This window comes from Colossoma macropomum, unplaced genomic scaffold, assembly GCF_904425465.1.
Source record: "Colossoma macropomum unplaced genomic scaffold, Colossoma_macropomum, whole genome shotgun sequence".
Lineage (NCBI taxonomy): Eukaryota > Metazoa > Chordata > Actinopteri > Characiformes > Serrasalmidae > Colossoma > Colossoma macropomum.
In genome coordinates, this window is record NW_023496038.1 from 125,481 (window position 1) to 140,865 (window position 15,385).

At 44.7% G+C, this 15,385-nt stretch overlaps 1 protein-coding gene across 1 annotated transcript in view; it reads left to right on the top strand.

The window, feature by feature from the left end:
* The window catches only part of LOC118804092, a 54,037-nt gene that overhangs the window by 3,875 nt on the left and 34,777 nt on the right, over positions 1–15,385 (top strand). Inside the window, exons 6-22 of the mRNA XM_036564718.1 lie at positions 14–610; positions 776–1,375; positions 1,610–2,209; positions 2,378–2,974; positions 3,140–3,739; positions 3,974–4,573; positions 4,740–5,336; positions 5,502–6,101; positions 6,335–6,934; positions 7,102–7,698; positions 7,864–8,463; positions 8,698–9,297; positions 9,465–10,061; positions 10,227–10,826; positions 11,061–11,660; positions 11,828–12,424; positions 12,590–13,186. Of these exons, the coding sequence (XP_036420611.1) occupies positions 14–610; positions 776–1,375; positions 1,610–2,209; positions 2,378–2,974; positions 3,140–3,739; positions 3,974–4,573; positions 4,740–5,336; positions 5,502–6,101; positions 6,335–6,934; positions 7,102–7,698; positions 7,864–8,463; positions 8,698–9,297; positions 9,465–10,061; positions 10,227–10,826; positions 11,061–11,660; positions 11,828–12,424; positions 12,590–13,186 (10,179 nt within the window). The remainder of the gene's footprint in view (positions 1–13; positions 611–775; positions 1,376–1,609; positions 2,210–2,377; positions 2,975–3,139; positions 3,740–3,973; positions 4,574–4,739; positions 5,337–5,501; positions 6,102–6,334; positions 6,935–7,101; positions 7,699–7,863; positions 8,464–8,697; positions 9,298–9,464; positions 10,062–10,226; positions 10,827–11,060; positions 11,661–11,827; positions 12,425–12,589; positions 13,187–15,385) is intronic.

The window sequence follows — 15,385 nt, forward strand, 5'->3', positions numbered from 1 at the left end:
GTTCTCTTTCCAGTTGATTATGACATCACCAGAAAGGATGTTGTTTTCCTGCTGGATGGTTCAGATGGCACTAGAAATGGATTCCCAGCCATGCTTGACTTTGTGCAAAAAGTAGTTGAAAAACTCAACATAGAGGAGAGCCGGGACCGCGTTTCAGTGGTGCAGTACAGTAGAGATCCTGAGGTCCATTTCTATCTAAATACTTACTCGGAAGAAACAGACGTCCTCGACACCATCAAGACGCTAAGCCACAGAGGTGGCAGACCCCTCAACACCGGGTCAGCTCTGCAGTATGTGAGAGACAATGTCTTCACTGCCTCTGCTGGCAGTAGAAGTCAACAGGGTGTCCCTCAGATTCTCATTTTGCTCAGTGGATCAAGGTCAAATGATAATGTCGATACGCCTGCCTCTGCTTTGAAAGAAAGTGGGGTCTTGATTCTTGGTGTTGGCACCAGGAATTCGAGCAGAGAGATTCAGAGAGTTGTCAGTGATCCTTCCTATGCTCAGTCTATTTCTGAGATCTCTGACCTTCCCGCTGTCCAGCAGCAGTTTTTGTCTGCTCTCAGAAGTACAGTTTCATTTGTGACGCCGGTGAAACCTACAGTCATAGGTAAGACAGATTGTCACAGATATTTTCAGGTTGCCCACACAACCTTTGCGGGAAAAGGATAGGTGAATGTGTGCATTCTGAGTTTGAATTAAGTGAGTCAGGTGATTTTGAAAAACGGGCAGTGAAGGTTTATATGACTTTTGTTTTCTTTTTCACTACCTGTAGCTGACAGAAGAATGATCAGGAGGGATGTAGTGTTCCTTTTGGATGGTTCAGATGGCACTAGGGACTCTTTCCCTGCAATGCGTGACTTTGTGCAAAGAATGGTGGACAGGTTGAACGTGTCAGACGGGAGAGACCGTGTGTCGGTAGTCCAGTTCAGCAGAGATCCAGAGGCCCATTTCTATCTTAACACGTACACAACAAAGGAGAGCGTTCTCAACACTGTTAGAGGTCTACGGCACAGAGGGGGGCGACCCCTCAATACAGGAGCAGCTCTCCAGTATGTGAGGGACAACGTCTTCACTGCCTCTTCCGGAAGCAGACGTCAAGAGGGTGTGCCTCAGTTACTGATTTTGTTGAGTGGCGGAAGGTCGTTTGATAACGTTGACATGCCAGCCTCTTCCCTGAAGGAGCTTGGAGTCTTGACCTTTGCTGTAGGATCACGGGGCTCCGATAGTAGAGAATTGCAGAAGATCTCACATGACCCTAGTTCTGCACTCTCAGTGACAGACTTTGCTAATCTCCCCAGTGTCCAAGAGCAGCTTTTCTCCAGAATTAAAACCGTACACGTAGAGACCACAACTGTCTCTCCAACACTGATAGGTAAGACAAAGGGAGTATTAATCCATTTGAGTCAGTCTTTTACGGGCCTGATTTTCCTCAAAGCTGTTCCAAATTCTTCCTGGTATGTAGAGAAGTCGAGATATGAAAAAGTATGTAGCATGCAAATTGTGGTGACGTAACGAAACACTACTCTTTTTATGACCAGTGCAAAGAGGAAAATAGTATTGTGAGCTTGTTTACAGTGCTCTGCCTTTTCAATCTCAATTTCTGTAGTTGAGCCTGAAGCACAAAGGAGAGATGTTGTTTTCCTGCTGGATGGGTCAGATGGCACTCGCAGTGGGTTCCCTGCGATGAAGGACTTTGTGCTAAGAGTGATGGAGAAGTTGAATGTGGCTGAGAACAAAGACCGTGTTTCTGTAGTCCAGTTCAGCAGAGATCCTGAGACACATTTCTATCTAAACACGTACACAAGAAAGGATGACATAGTTGACACGGTTAGTGTTCTGAGGCACAAAGGAGGAAGACCCCTGAACACCGGGGCGGCTCTCCAGTACGTCAGAGACAATGTCTTCACTGCCTCCTCCGGCAGCAGACGACTAGAGGGTGTGCCACAAATACTGATCCTTCTGAGTGGCGGAAGGTCATTTGACAATGTTGATGTCCCGGCCTCTGCTCTGAAGGATCTGGGGGTCTTGATATTCACAATAGGATCACGAGGCTCTGACAGCAGAGAACTGCAGAGGATTTCACATGACCCTAAATACGCTCTGTCTGTGTCCGATTTCACTGAGCTCCCAAATGTCCAGGACCAGCTCGTCAACACTGTAGAGGCTGTTGCCGTTCCCATCACTCCAGCATCACCAACTCCCATCGGTATGACTGTGTGAAAGAATTATATAATAAAACGATTAACATAACTGTATTTTTAGGGATTTTTTAAAATTGAAGCCAGTCTGTAAAATAGGCAATGAAAGAAGTGTCTCTGTAGCCTTTAGACCTCAAATTGATGCATCTTAACAAATGGCATTGTTCTCTTTCCAGTTGATTATGACATCACCAGAAAGGATGTTGTTTTCCTGCTGGATGGTTCAGATGGCACTAGGAAAGGATTCCCAGCCATGCTTGACTTTGTACAAAAAGTAGTTGAAAAACTCAACATAGAGGAGAGCAGGGACCGCGTTTCAGTGGTGCAGTACAGTAGAGATCCTGAGGTCCATTTCTATCTAAATACTTACTCGGAAGAAACAGACGTCCTCGACACCATCAAGACGCTAAGCCACAGAGGTGGCAGACCCCTCAACACCGGGTCAGCTCTGCAGTATGTGAGAGACAATGTCTTCACTGCCTCTGCTGGCAGTAGAAGTCAACAGGGTGTCCCTCAGATTCTCATTTTGCTCAGTGGATCAAGGTCAAATGATAATGTCGATACGCCTGCCTCCGCTTTGAAAGAAAGTGGGGTCTTGATTCTTGGTGTTGGCACCAGGAATTCGAGCAGAGAGATTCAGAGAATTGTCAGTGATCCTTCCTATGCTCAGTCTATTTCTGAGATCTCTGACCTTCCCGCTGTCCAGCAGCAGTTTTTGTCTGCTCTCAGAAGTACAGTTTCATTTGTGACGCCGGTGAAACCTACAGTCATAGGTAAGACAGATTGTCACAGATATTTTCAGGTTGCCCACACAACCTTTGCGGGAAAAGGATAGGTGAATGTGTGCATTCTGAGTTTGAATTAAGTGAGTCAGGTGATTTTGAAAAACGGGCAGTGAAGGTTTATATGACTTTTGTTTTCTTTTTCACTACCTGTAGCTGACAGAAGAATGATCAGGAGGGATGTAGTGTTCCTTTTGGATGGTTCAGATGGCACTAGGGACTCTTTCCCTGCAATGCGTGACTTTGTGCAAAGAATGGTGGACAGGTTGAACGTGTCAGACGGGAGAGACCGTGTGTCGGTAGTCCAGTTCAGCAGAGATCCAGAGGCCCATTTCTATCTTAACACGTACACAACAAAGGAGAGCGTTCTCAACACTGTTAGAGGTCTACGGCACAGAGGGGGGCGACCCCTCAATACAGGAGCAGCTCTCCAGTATGTGAGGGACAACGTCTTCACTGCCTCTTCCGGAAGCAGACGTCAAGAGGGTGTGCCTCAGTTACTGATTTTGTTGAGTGGCGGAAGGTCGTTTGATAACGTTGACATGCCAGCCTCTTCCCTGAAGGAGCTTGGAGTCTTGACCTTTGCTGTAGGATCACGGGGCTCCGATAGTAGAGAATTGCAGAAGATCTCACATGACCCTAGTTCTGCACTCTCAGTGACAGACTTTGCTAATCTCCCCAGTGTCCAAGAGCAGCTTTTCTCCAGAATTAAAACCGTACACGTAGAGACCACAACTGTCTCTCCAACACTGATAGGTAAGACAAAGGGAGTATTAATCCATTTGAGTCAGTCTTTTACGGGCCTGATTTTCCTCAAAGCTGTTCCAAATTCTTCCTGGTATGTAGAGAAGTCGAGATATGAAAAAGTATGTAGCATGCAAATTGTGGTGACGTAACGAAACACTACTCTTTTTATGACCAGTGCAAAGAGGAAAATAGTATTGTGAGCTTGTTTACAGTGCTCTGCCTTTTCAATCTCAATTTCTGTAGTTGAGCCTGAAGCACAAAGGAGAGATGTTGTTTTCCTGCTGGATGGGTCAGATGGCACTCGCAGTGGGTTCCCTGCGATGAAGGACTTTGTGCTAAGAGTGATGGAGAAGTTGAATGTGGCTGAGAACAAAGACCGTGTTTCTGTAGTCCAGTTCAGCAGAGATCCTGAGACACATTTCTATCTAAACACGTACACAAGAAAGGATGACATAGTTGACACGGTTAGTGTTCTGAGGCACAAAGGAGGAAGACCCCTGAACACCGGGGCGGCTCTCCAGTACGTCAGAGACAATGTCTTCACTGCCTCCTCCGGCAGCAGACGACTAGAGGGTGTGCCACAAATACTGATCCTTCTGAGTGGCGGAAGGTCATTTGACAATGTTGATGTCCCGGCCTCTGCTCTGAAGGATCTGGGGGTCTTGATATTCACAATAGGATCACGAGGCTCTGACAGCAGAGAACTGCAGAGGATTTCACATGACCCTAAATACGCTCTGTCTGTGTCCGATTTCACTGAGCTCCCAAATGTCCAGGACCAGCTCGTCAACACTGTAGAGGCTGTTGCCGTTCCCATCACTCCAGCATCACCAACTCCCATCGGTATGACTGTGTGAAAGAATTATATTAAAACGATTAACATAACTGTATTTTTAGGGATTTTTTTTAATTGAAGCCAGTCTATAAAATAGGCAATGAAAGAAGTGTCTCTGTAGCCTTTAGACCTCAAATTGATGCATCTTAACAAATGGCATTGTTCTCTTTCCAGTTGATTATGACATCACCAGAAAGGATGTTGTTTTCCTGCTGGATGGTTCAGATGGCACTAGGAAAGGATTCCCAGCCATGCTTGACTTTGTGCAAAAAGTAGTTGAAAAACTCAACATAGAGGAGAGCAGGGACCGCGTTTCAGTGGTGCAGTACAGTAGAGATCCTGAGGTCCATTTCTATCTAAATACTTACTCGGAAGAGACAGACGTCCTCGACACCATCAAGACGCTAAGCCACAGAGGTGGCAGACCCCTCAACACCGGGTCAGCTCTGCAGTATGTGAGAGACAATGTCTTCACTGCCTCTGCTGGCAGTAGAAGTCAACAGGGTGTCCCTCAGATTCTCATTTTGCTCAGTGGATCAAGGTCAAATGATAATGTCGATACGCTTGCCTCCGCTTTGAAAGAAAGTGGGGTCTTGATTCTTGGTGTTGGCACCAGGAATTCGAGCAGAGAGATTCAGAGAATTGTCAGTGATCCTTCCTATGCTCAGTCTATTTCTGAGATCTCTGACCTTCCCGCTGTCCAGCAGCAGTTTTTGTCTGCTCTCAGAAGTACAGTTTCATTTGTGACGCCGGTGAAACCTACAGTCATAGGTAAGACAGATTGTCACAGATATTTTCAGGTTGCCCACACAACCTTTGCGGGAAAAGGATAGGTGAATGTGTGCATTCTGAGTTTGAATTAAGTGAGTCAGGTGATTTTGAAAAACGGGCAGTGAAGGTTTATATGACTTTTGTTTTCTTTTTCACTACCTGTAGCTGACAGAAGAATGATCAGGAGGGATGTAGTGTTCCTTTTGGATGGTTCAGATGGCACTAGGGACTCTTTCCCTGCAATGCGTGACTTTGTGCAAAGAATGGTGGACAGGTTGAACGTGTCAGACGGGAGAGACCGTGTGTCGGTAGTCCAGTTCAGCAGAGATCCAGAGGCCCATTTCTATCTTAACACGTACACAACAAAGGAGAGCGTTCTCAACACTGTTAGAGGTCTACGGCACAGAGGGGGGCGACCCCTCAATACAGGAGCAGCTCTCCAGTATGTGAGGGACAACGTCTTCACTGCCTCTTCCGGAAGCAGACGTCAAGAGGGTGTGCCTCAGTTACTGATTTTGTTGAGTGGCGGAAGGTCGTTTGATAACGTTGACATGCCAGCCTCTTCCCTGAAGGAGCTTGGAGTCTTGACCTTTGCTGTAGGATCACGGGGCTCCGATAGTAGAGAATTGCAGAAGATCTCACATGACCCTAGTTCTGCACTCTCAGTGACAGACTTTGCTAATCTCCCCAGTGTCCAAGAGCAGCTTTTCTCCAGAATTAAAACCGTACACGTAGAGACCACAACTGTCTCTCCAACACTGATAGGTAAGACAAAGGGAGTATTATCCATTTGAGTCAGTCTTTTACGGGCCTGATTTTCCTCAAAGCTGTTCCAAATTCTTCCTGGTATGTAGAGAAGTCGAGATATGAAAAAGTATGTAGCATGCAAATTGTGGTGACGTAACGAAACACTACTCTTTTTATGACCAGTGCAAAGAGGAAAATAGTATTGTGAGCTTGTTTACAGTGCTCTGCCTTTTCAATCTCAATTTCTGTAGTTGAGCCTGAAGCACAAAGGAGAGATGTTGTTTTCCTGCTGGATGGGTCAGATGGCACTCGCAGTGGGTTCCCTGCGATGAAGGACTTTGTGCTAAGAGTGATGGAGAAGTTGAATGTGGCTGAGAACAAAGACCGTGTTTCTGTAGTCCAGTTCAGCAGAGATCCTGAGACACATTTCTATCTAAACACGTACACAAGAAAGGATGACATAGTTGACACGGTTAGTGTTCTGAGGCACAAAGGAGGAAGGCCCCTGAACACCGGGGCGGCTCTCCAGTACGTCAGAGACAATGTCTTCACTGCCTCCTCCGGCAGCAGACGACTAGAGGGTGTGCCACAAATACTGATCCTTCTGAGTGGCGGAAGGTCATTTGACAATGTTGATGTCCCGGCCTCTGCTCTGAAGGATCTGGGGGTCTTGATATTCACAATAGGATCACGAGGCTCTGACAGCAGAGAACTGCAGAGGATTTCACATGACCCTAAATACGCTCTGTCTGTGTCCGATTTCACTGAGCTCCCAAATGTCCAGGACCAGCTCGTCAACACTGTAGAGGCTGTTGCCGTTCCCATCACTCCAGCATCACCAACTCCCATCGGTATGACTGTGTGAAAGAATTATATTAAAACGATTAACATAACTGTATTTTTAGGAATTTTTTTTAAATTGAAGCCAGTCTATAAAACAGGCAATGAAAGAAGTGTCTCTGTAGCCTTTAGACCTCAAATTGATGCATCTTAACAAATGGCATTGTTCTCTTTCCAGTTGATTATGACATCACCAGAAAGGATGTTGTTTTCCTGCTGGATGGTTCAGATGGCACTAGGAAAGGATTCCCAGCCATGCTTGACTTTGTGCAAAAAGTAGTTGAAAAACTCAACATAGAGGAGAGCAGGGACCGCGTTTCAGTGGTGCAGTACAGTAGAGATCCTGAGGTCCATTTCTATCTAAATACTTACTCGGGAGAAACAGACGTCCTCGACACCATCAAGACGCTAAGCCACAGAGGTGGCAGACCCCTCAACACCGGGTCAGCTCTGCAGTATGTGAGAGACAATGTCTTCACTGCCTCTGCTGGCAGTAGAAGTCAACAGGGTGTCCCTCAGATTCTCATTTTGCTCAGTGGATCAAGGTCAAACGATAATGTCGATACGCCTGCCTCCGCTTTGAAAGAAAGTGGGGTCTTGATTCTTGGTGTTGGCACCAGGAATTCGAGCAGAGAGATTCAGAGAATTGTCAGTGATCCTTCCTATGCTCAGTCTATTTCTGAGATCTCTGACCTTCCCGCTGTCCAGCAGCAGTTTTTGTCTGCTCTCAGAAGTACAGTTTCATTTGTGACGCCGGTGAAACCTACAGTCATAGGTAAGACAGATTGTCACAGATATTTTCAGGTTGCCCACACAACCTTTGCGGGAAAAGGATAGGTGAATGTGTGCATTCTGAGTTTGAATTAAGTGAGTCAGGTGATTTTGAAAAACGGGCAGTGAAGGTTTATATGACTTTTGTTTTCTTTTTCACTACCTGTAGCTGACAGAAGAATGATCAGGAGGGATGTAGTGTTCCTTTTGGATGGTTCAGATGGCACTAGGGACTCTTTCCCTGCAATGCGTGACTTTGTGCAAAGAATGGTGGACAGGTTGAACGTGTCAGACGGGAGAGACCGTGTGTCGGTAGTCCAGTTCAGCAGAGATCCAGAGGCCCATTTCTATCTTAACACGTACACAACAAAGGAGAGCGTTCTCAACACTGTTAGAGGTCTACGGCACAGAGGGGGGCGACCCCTCAATACAGGAGCAGCTCTCCAGTATGTGAGGGACAACGTCTTCACTGCCTCTTCCGGAAGCAGACGTCAAGAGGGTGTGCCTCAGTTACTGATTTTGTTGAGTGGCGGAAGGTCGTTTGATAACGTTGACATGCCAGCCTCTTCCCTGAAGGAGCTTGGAGTCTTGACCTTTGCTGTAGGATCACGGGGCTCCGATAGTAGAGAATTGCAGAAGATCTCACATGACCCTAGTTCTGCACTCTCAGTGACAGACTTTGCTAATCTCCCCAGTGTCCAAGAGCAGCTTTTCTCCAGAATTAAAACCGTACACGTAGAGACCACAACTGTCTCTCCAACACTGATAGGTAAGACAAAGGGAGTATTAATCCATTTGAGTCAGTCTTTTACGGGCCTGATTTTCCTCAAAGCTGTTCCAAATTCTTCCTGGTATGTAGAGAAGTCGAGATATGAAAAAGTATGTAGCATGCAAATTGTGGTGACGTAACGAAACACTACTCTTTTTATGACCAGTGCAAAGAGGAAAATAGTATTGTGAGCTTGTTTACAGTGCTCTGCCTTTTCAATCTCAATTTCTGTAGTTGAGCCTGAAGCACAAAGGAGAGATGTTGTTTTCCTGCTGGATGGGTCAGATGGCACTCGCAGTGGGTTCCCTGCGATGAAGGACTTTGTGCTAAGAGTGATGGAGAAGTTGAATGTGGCTGAGAACAAAGACCGTGTTTCTGTAGTCCAGTTCAGCAGAGATCCTGAGACACATTTCTATCTAAACACGTACACAAGAAAGGATGACATAGTTGACACGGTTAGTGTTCTGAGGCACAAAGGAGGAAGGCCCCTGAACACCGGGGCGGCTCTCCAGTACGTCAGAGACAATGTCTTCACTGCCTCCTCCGGCAGCAGACGACTAGAGGGTGTGCCACAAATACTGATCCTTCTGAGTGGCGGAAGGTCATTTGACAATGTTGATGTCCCGGCCTCTGCTCTGAAGGATCTGGGGGTCTTGATATTCACAATAGGATCACGAGGCTCTGACAGCAGAGAACTGCAGAGGATTTCACATGACCCTAAATACGCTCTGTCTGTGTCCGATTTCACTGAGCTCCCAAATGTCCAGGACCAGCTCGTCAACACTGTAGAGGCTGTTGCCATTCCCATCACTCCAGCATCACCAACTCCCATCGGTATGACTGTGTGAAAGAATTATATTAAAACGATTAACATAACTGTATTTTTAGGAATTTTTTTTAAATTGAAGCCAGTCAATAAAACAGGCAATGAAAGAAGTGTCTCTGTAGCCTTTAGACCTCAAATTGATGCATCTTAACAAATGGCATTGTTCTCTTTCCAGTTGATTATGACATCACCAGAAAGGATGTTGTTTTCCTGCTGGATGGTTCAGATGGCACTAGGAAAGGATTCCCAGCCATGCTTGACTTTGTGCAAAAAGTAGTTGAAAAACTCAACATAGAGGAGAGCAGGGACCGCGTTTCAGTGGTGCAGTACAGTAGAGATCCTGAGGTCCATTTCTATCTAAATACTTACTCGGGAGAAACAGACGTCCTCGACACCATCAAGACGCTAAGCCACAGAGGTGGCAGACCCCTCAACACCGGGTCAGCTCTGCAGTATGTGAGAGACAATGTCTTCACTGCCTCTGCTGGCAGTAGAAGTCAACAGGGTGTCCCTCAGATTCTCATTTTGCTCAGTGGATCAAGGTCAAACGATAATGTCGATACGCCTGCCTCCGCTTTGAAAGAAAGTGGGGTCTTGATTCTTGGTGTTGGCACCAGGAATTCGAGCAGAGAGATTCAGAGAATTGTCAGTGATCCTTCCTATGCTCAGTCTATTTCTGAGATCTCTGACCTTCCCGCTGTCCAGCAGCAGTTTTTGTCTGCTCTCAGAAGTACAGTTTCATTTGTGACGCCGGTGAAACCTACAGTCATAGGTAAGACAGATTGTCACAGATATTTTCAGGTTGCCCACACAACCTTTGCGGGAAAAGGATAGGTGAATGTGTGCATTCTGAGTTTGAATTAAGTGAGTCAGGTGATTTTGAAAAACGGGCAGTGAAGGTTTATATGACTTTTATTTTCTTTTTCACTACCTGTAGCTGACAGAAGAATGATCAGGAGGGATGTAGTGTTCCTTTTGGATGGTTCAGATGGCACTAGGGACTCTTTCCCTGCAATGCGTGACTTTGTGCAAAGAATGGTGGACAGGTTGAACGTGTCAGACGGGAGAGACCGTGTGTCGGTAGTCCAGTTCAGCAGAGATCCAGAGGCCCATTTCTATCTTAACACGTACACAACAAAGGAGAGCGTTCTCAACACTGTTAGAGGTCTACGGCACAGAGGGGGGCGACCCCTCAATACAGGAGCAGCTCTCCAGTATGTGAGGGACAACGTCTTCACTGCCTCTTCCGGAAGCAGACGTCAAGAGGGTGTGCCTCAGTTACTGATTTTGTTGAGTGGCGGAAGGTCGTTTGATAACGTTGACATGCCAGCCTCTTCCCTGAAGGAGCTTGGAGTCTTGACCTTTGCTGTAGGATCACGGGGCTCCGATAGTAGAGAATTGCAGAAGATCTCACATGACCCTAGTTCTGCACTCTCAGTGACAGACTTTGCTAATCTCCCCAGTGTCCAAGAGCAGCTTTTCTCCAGAATTAAAACCGTACACGTAGAGACCACAACTGTCTCTCCAACACTGATAGGTAAGACAAAGGGAGTATTAATCCATTTGAGTCAGTCTTTTACGGGCCTGATTTTCCTCAAAGCTGTTCCAAATTCTTCCTGGTATGTAGAGAAGTCGAGATATGAAAAAGTATGTAGCATGCAAATTGTGGTGACGTAACGAAACACTACTCTTTTTATGACCAGTGCAAAGAGGAAAATAGTATTGTGAGCTTGTTTACAGTGCTCTGCCTTTTCAATCTCAATTTCTGTAGTTGAGCCTGAAGCACAAAGGAGAGATGTTGTTTTCCTGCTGGATGGGTCAGATGGCACTCGCAGTGGGTTCCCTGCGATGAAGGACTTTGTGCTAAGAGTGATGGAGAAGTTGAATGTGGCTGAGAACAAAGACCGTGTTTCTGTAGTCCAGTTCAGCAGAGATCCTGAGACACATTTCTATCTAAACACGTACACAAGAAAGGATGACATAGTTGACACGGTTAGTGATCTGAGGCACAAAGGAGGAAGACCCCTGAACACCGGGGCGGCTCTCCAGTACGTCAGAGACAATGTCTTCACTGCCTCCTCCGGCAGCAGACGACTAGAGGGTGTGCCACAAATACTGATCCTTCTGAGTGGCGGAAGGTCATTTGACAATGTTGATGTCCCGGCCTCTGCTCTGAAGGATCTGGGGGTCTTGATATTCACAATAGGATCACGAGGCTCTGACAGCAGAGAACTGCAGAGGATTTCACATGACCCTAAATACGCTCTGTCTGTGTCCGATTTCACTGAGCTCCCAAATGTCCAGGACCAGCTCGTCAACACTGTAGAGGCTGTTGCCATTCCCATCACTCCAGCATCACCAACTCCCATCGGTATGACTGTGTGAAAGAATTATATTAAAACGATTAACATAACTGTATTTTTAGGAATTTTTTTTAAATTGAAGCCAGTGTATAAAACAGGCAATGAAAGAAGTGTCTCTGTAGCCTTTAGACCTCAAATTGATGCATCTTAACAAATGGCATTGTTCTCTTTCCAGTTGATTATGACATCACCAGAAAGGATGTTGTTTTCCTGCTGGATGGTTCAGATGGCACTAGGAAAGGATTCCCAGCCATGCTTGACTTTGTACAAAAAGTAGTTGAAAAACTCAGCATAGAGGAGAGCAGGGACCGCGTTTCAGTGGTGCAGTACAGTAGAGATCCTGAGGTCCATTTCTATCTAAATACTTACTCGGGAGAAACAGACGTCCTCGACACCATCGAGACGCTAAGCCACAGAGGTGGCAGACCCCTCAACACCGGGTCAGCTCTGCAGTATGTGAGAGACAATGTCTTCACTGCCTCTGCTGGCAGTAGAAGTCAACAGGGTGTCCCTCAGATTCTCATTTTGCTCAGTGGATCAAGGTCAAACGATAATGTCGATACGCCTGCCTCCGCTTTGAAAGAAAGTGGGGTCTTGATTCTTGGTGTTGGCACCAGGAATTCGAGCAGAGAGATTCAGAGAGTTGTCAGTGATCCTTCCTATGCTCAGTCTATTTCTGAGATCTCTGACCTTCCCGCTGTCCAGCAGCAGTTTTTGTCTGCTCTCAGAAGTACAGTTTCATTTGTGACGCCGGTGAAACCTACAGTCATAGGTAAGACAGATTGTCACAGATATTTTCAGGTTGCCCACACAACCATTGCGGGAAAAGGATAGGTGATTGTGTGCATTCTGAGTTTGAATTAAGTGAGTCAGGTGATTTTGAAAAACGGGCAGTGAAGGTTTATATGACTTTTATTTTCTTTTTCACTACCTGTAGCTGACAGAAGAATGATCAGGAGGGATGTAGTGTTCCTTTTGGATGGTTCAGATGGCACTAGGAAAGGATTCCCAGCCATGCTTGACTTTGTACAAAAAGTAGTTGAAAAACTCAGCATAGAGGAGAGCAGGGACCGCGTTTCAGTGGTGCAGTACAGTAGAGATCCTGAGGTCCATTTCTATCTAAATACTTACTCGGAAGAGACAGACGTCCTCGACACCATCAAGACGCTAAGGCACAGAGGTGGCAGACCCCTCAACACTGGGTCAGCTCTGCAGTATGTGAGAGACAATGTCTTCACTGCCTCTGCTGGCAGTAGAAGTCAACAGGGTGTCCCTCAGATTCTCATTTTGATCAGTGGATCAAGGTCAAATGATAATGTCGATACGCCTGCCTCTGCTTTGAAAGAAAGTGGGGTCTTGATTCTTGGTGTTGGCACCAGGAATTCGAGCAGAGAGATTCAGAGAGTTGTCAGTGATCCTTCCTATGCTCAGTCTATTTCTGAGATCTCTGACCTTCCCGCTGTCCAGCAGCAGTTTTTGTCTGCTCTCAGAAGTACAGTTTCATTTGTGACGCCGGTGAAACCTACAGTCATAGGTAAGACAGATGGTCACAGATATTTTCAGGTTGCCCACACAACATTGTATCTTAATGCACTCCAGCATCATCAACTCCTACTGGTCTTCTTATGTGAATGAATCATATTAATACATTTAAGAGCACCATCCTTCTTTTCTTTTTTAATATAAAGTTCATTAAGTGGACAACTAAACTATTTCTATAGATCAGTGTAGTTGTGTCGTCATTTTTAGTTGGCGCTATGTTTTTATGCCCATATTAGGAACTCCAGGTCTAAGTTCTATTTCTCTATGGCCACAATGAATAGGGTTTTCGAAAAATCGCCTTTATCACCCCCGTGTTAAATAAATTAATAAAATAAAATAAATAAAAATGTTCAGAACCTGATACGTTTTGTCCTGTGAATATTTTTCTCTTGAATACAACTGGATCCTTTTTGCTGTTTCACTGAACTAACAGGTCAGTATTTTGTCTCGTTTGCTAACGTTTGTGATATCTAGTCACAGCTGCTGCACCATGTAAGGTGGAACGGGAACATTTAAACAATTAGCTGGCAAAAAAAGATTAATTCAGCCTCGTAGTTTTAACACGGGTAGTATTTTTAAGGAGTTTCAGCCTATCAAAATATACCGCCCAGAGGTTTTATTTATGGGTATACCTTTAATTATGCACTATGGTAGAACATTTTGATAAGGTAGCACAGCTCATCAGAGCATCGACACAGCCCGCCTTAGTTTTGTGTAGCTTTGTGACATCAAATTGATGCGCAGTAGCTTTAGCTCACATGTAGAAATATTAGTATTATAGTTCTTTATGACCTGGTAATTCAGAGGATCCAGTGGTATTCAGGAGAAAAATATACGTAGGGCAAAACGTATCGGGTTCTGAACATTTTTATTTAACACACGGGGCGAGGCAATTTTTCGAAAACCCTATTCATTGTGGCCGTAGAGAAATGGGGCTTAGACCCGGAGTTCCTAATATGGGCTTAACGAGGACTACAGAATGACTACAGTGGTCTATAGCATTTAGACCTCAAACTCATGCAAGGTAATACATGACACTGTTCTCTTTATTTAATTATCATATATTATTCATTCTTACATCAGACGTACAGTGACAGATAAGTAGGACTAGGCAATATGACAATATTTATCGTTAACATTACAAACTATATCAATTCTGCTTTTCTGAGCATATTGTGCAAGTCGTCAGTAATTAAAAATCACATTCCAATTGCATTTTAGGTTAAAACCAGAGCATAAATAGTTTTATTTACCTGGATTTAGTGCAGCACAGGGTGTGACACTGAATACTAGTAATTGGATTTTTTAGTATTCTTGAAGTACTGGCACTACTTTGTCTGTTCTAACTTAGTATATGTCAGAAAATATAAATATCCTGACACGTGTATTGTAAAAAGCTTTCTAAAGTTTTGTGACATTACATTTTGCTATACTGCCCACCTCTATAAGTAAGACAACTGGTGTCCAATATTTTCAAATCGTCCATGCCATTTTTCTTCTAATCACAAAAGTGATAAATCAGCTGCGGGTGCTTTTTCTCACACAAAACGCATTCGGCTATTATAAATGTTTAGTAGTTATGACCCATAGTGCCTAATTTGCATGTGGACTGACAATAAACCACTACTTATGATTCCTTTCATTATAATCAATTTTCATTTTACTTACATTCTTAAAATACAACCCCAATTCCAAAAAAATTGGGACGCTGTGCAAAATGTAAAGAATTGTAAATAAAAACAGAATGCAATGATTTGCAAATCTCATAGACCGATCTTTTATTCACAATAGACCACAGAACACATATCAGATGTTGAGAGTGAGACATTTTACCATTTCACAAAAATTATTAACTCATTTAGAACCTAAACTGTTTGTTTTCATGATAAAGTCATGCCCAAAGTTGGTCCTGGAGATCTACCACTTTAAAGAGGTTAGGTCTAACACACCAATCTTCAGATGTCCCTAAAGGCCTTCGTTGCCTGAATGACATGTTAAATTAGGGTTGGAGCTACACTCTTCAGGGTGGTAAAGCTCCAGGACCAGTATTGGACAACTGTACCACAAGACAACCCAAATTTACTCAAATTTTATTATTATTATTTTTTTTAAATAAACAGTTTCAGGTACCAAAATTCATTTAAAAAAGTGGGCTCTTCAATACAGTTAACATAGTACACTTTACCCATTG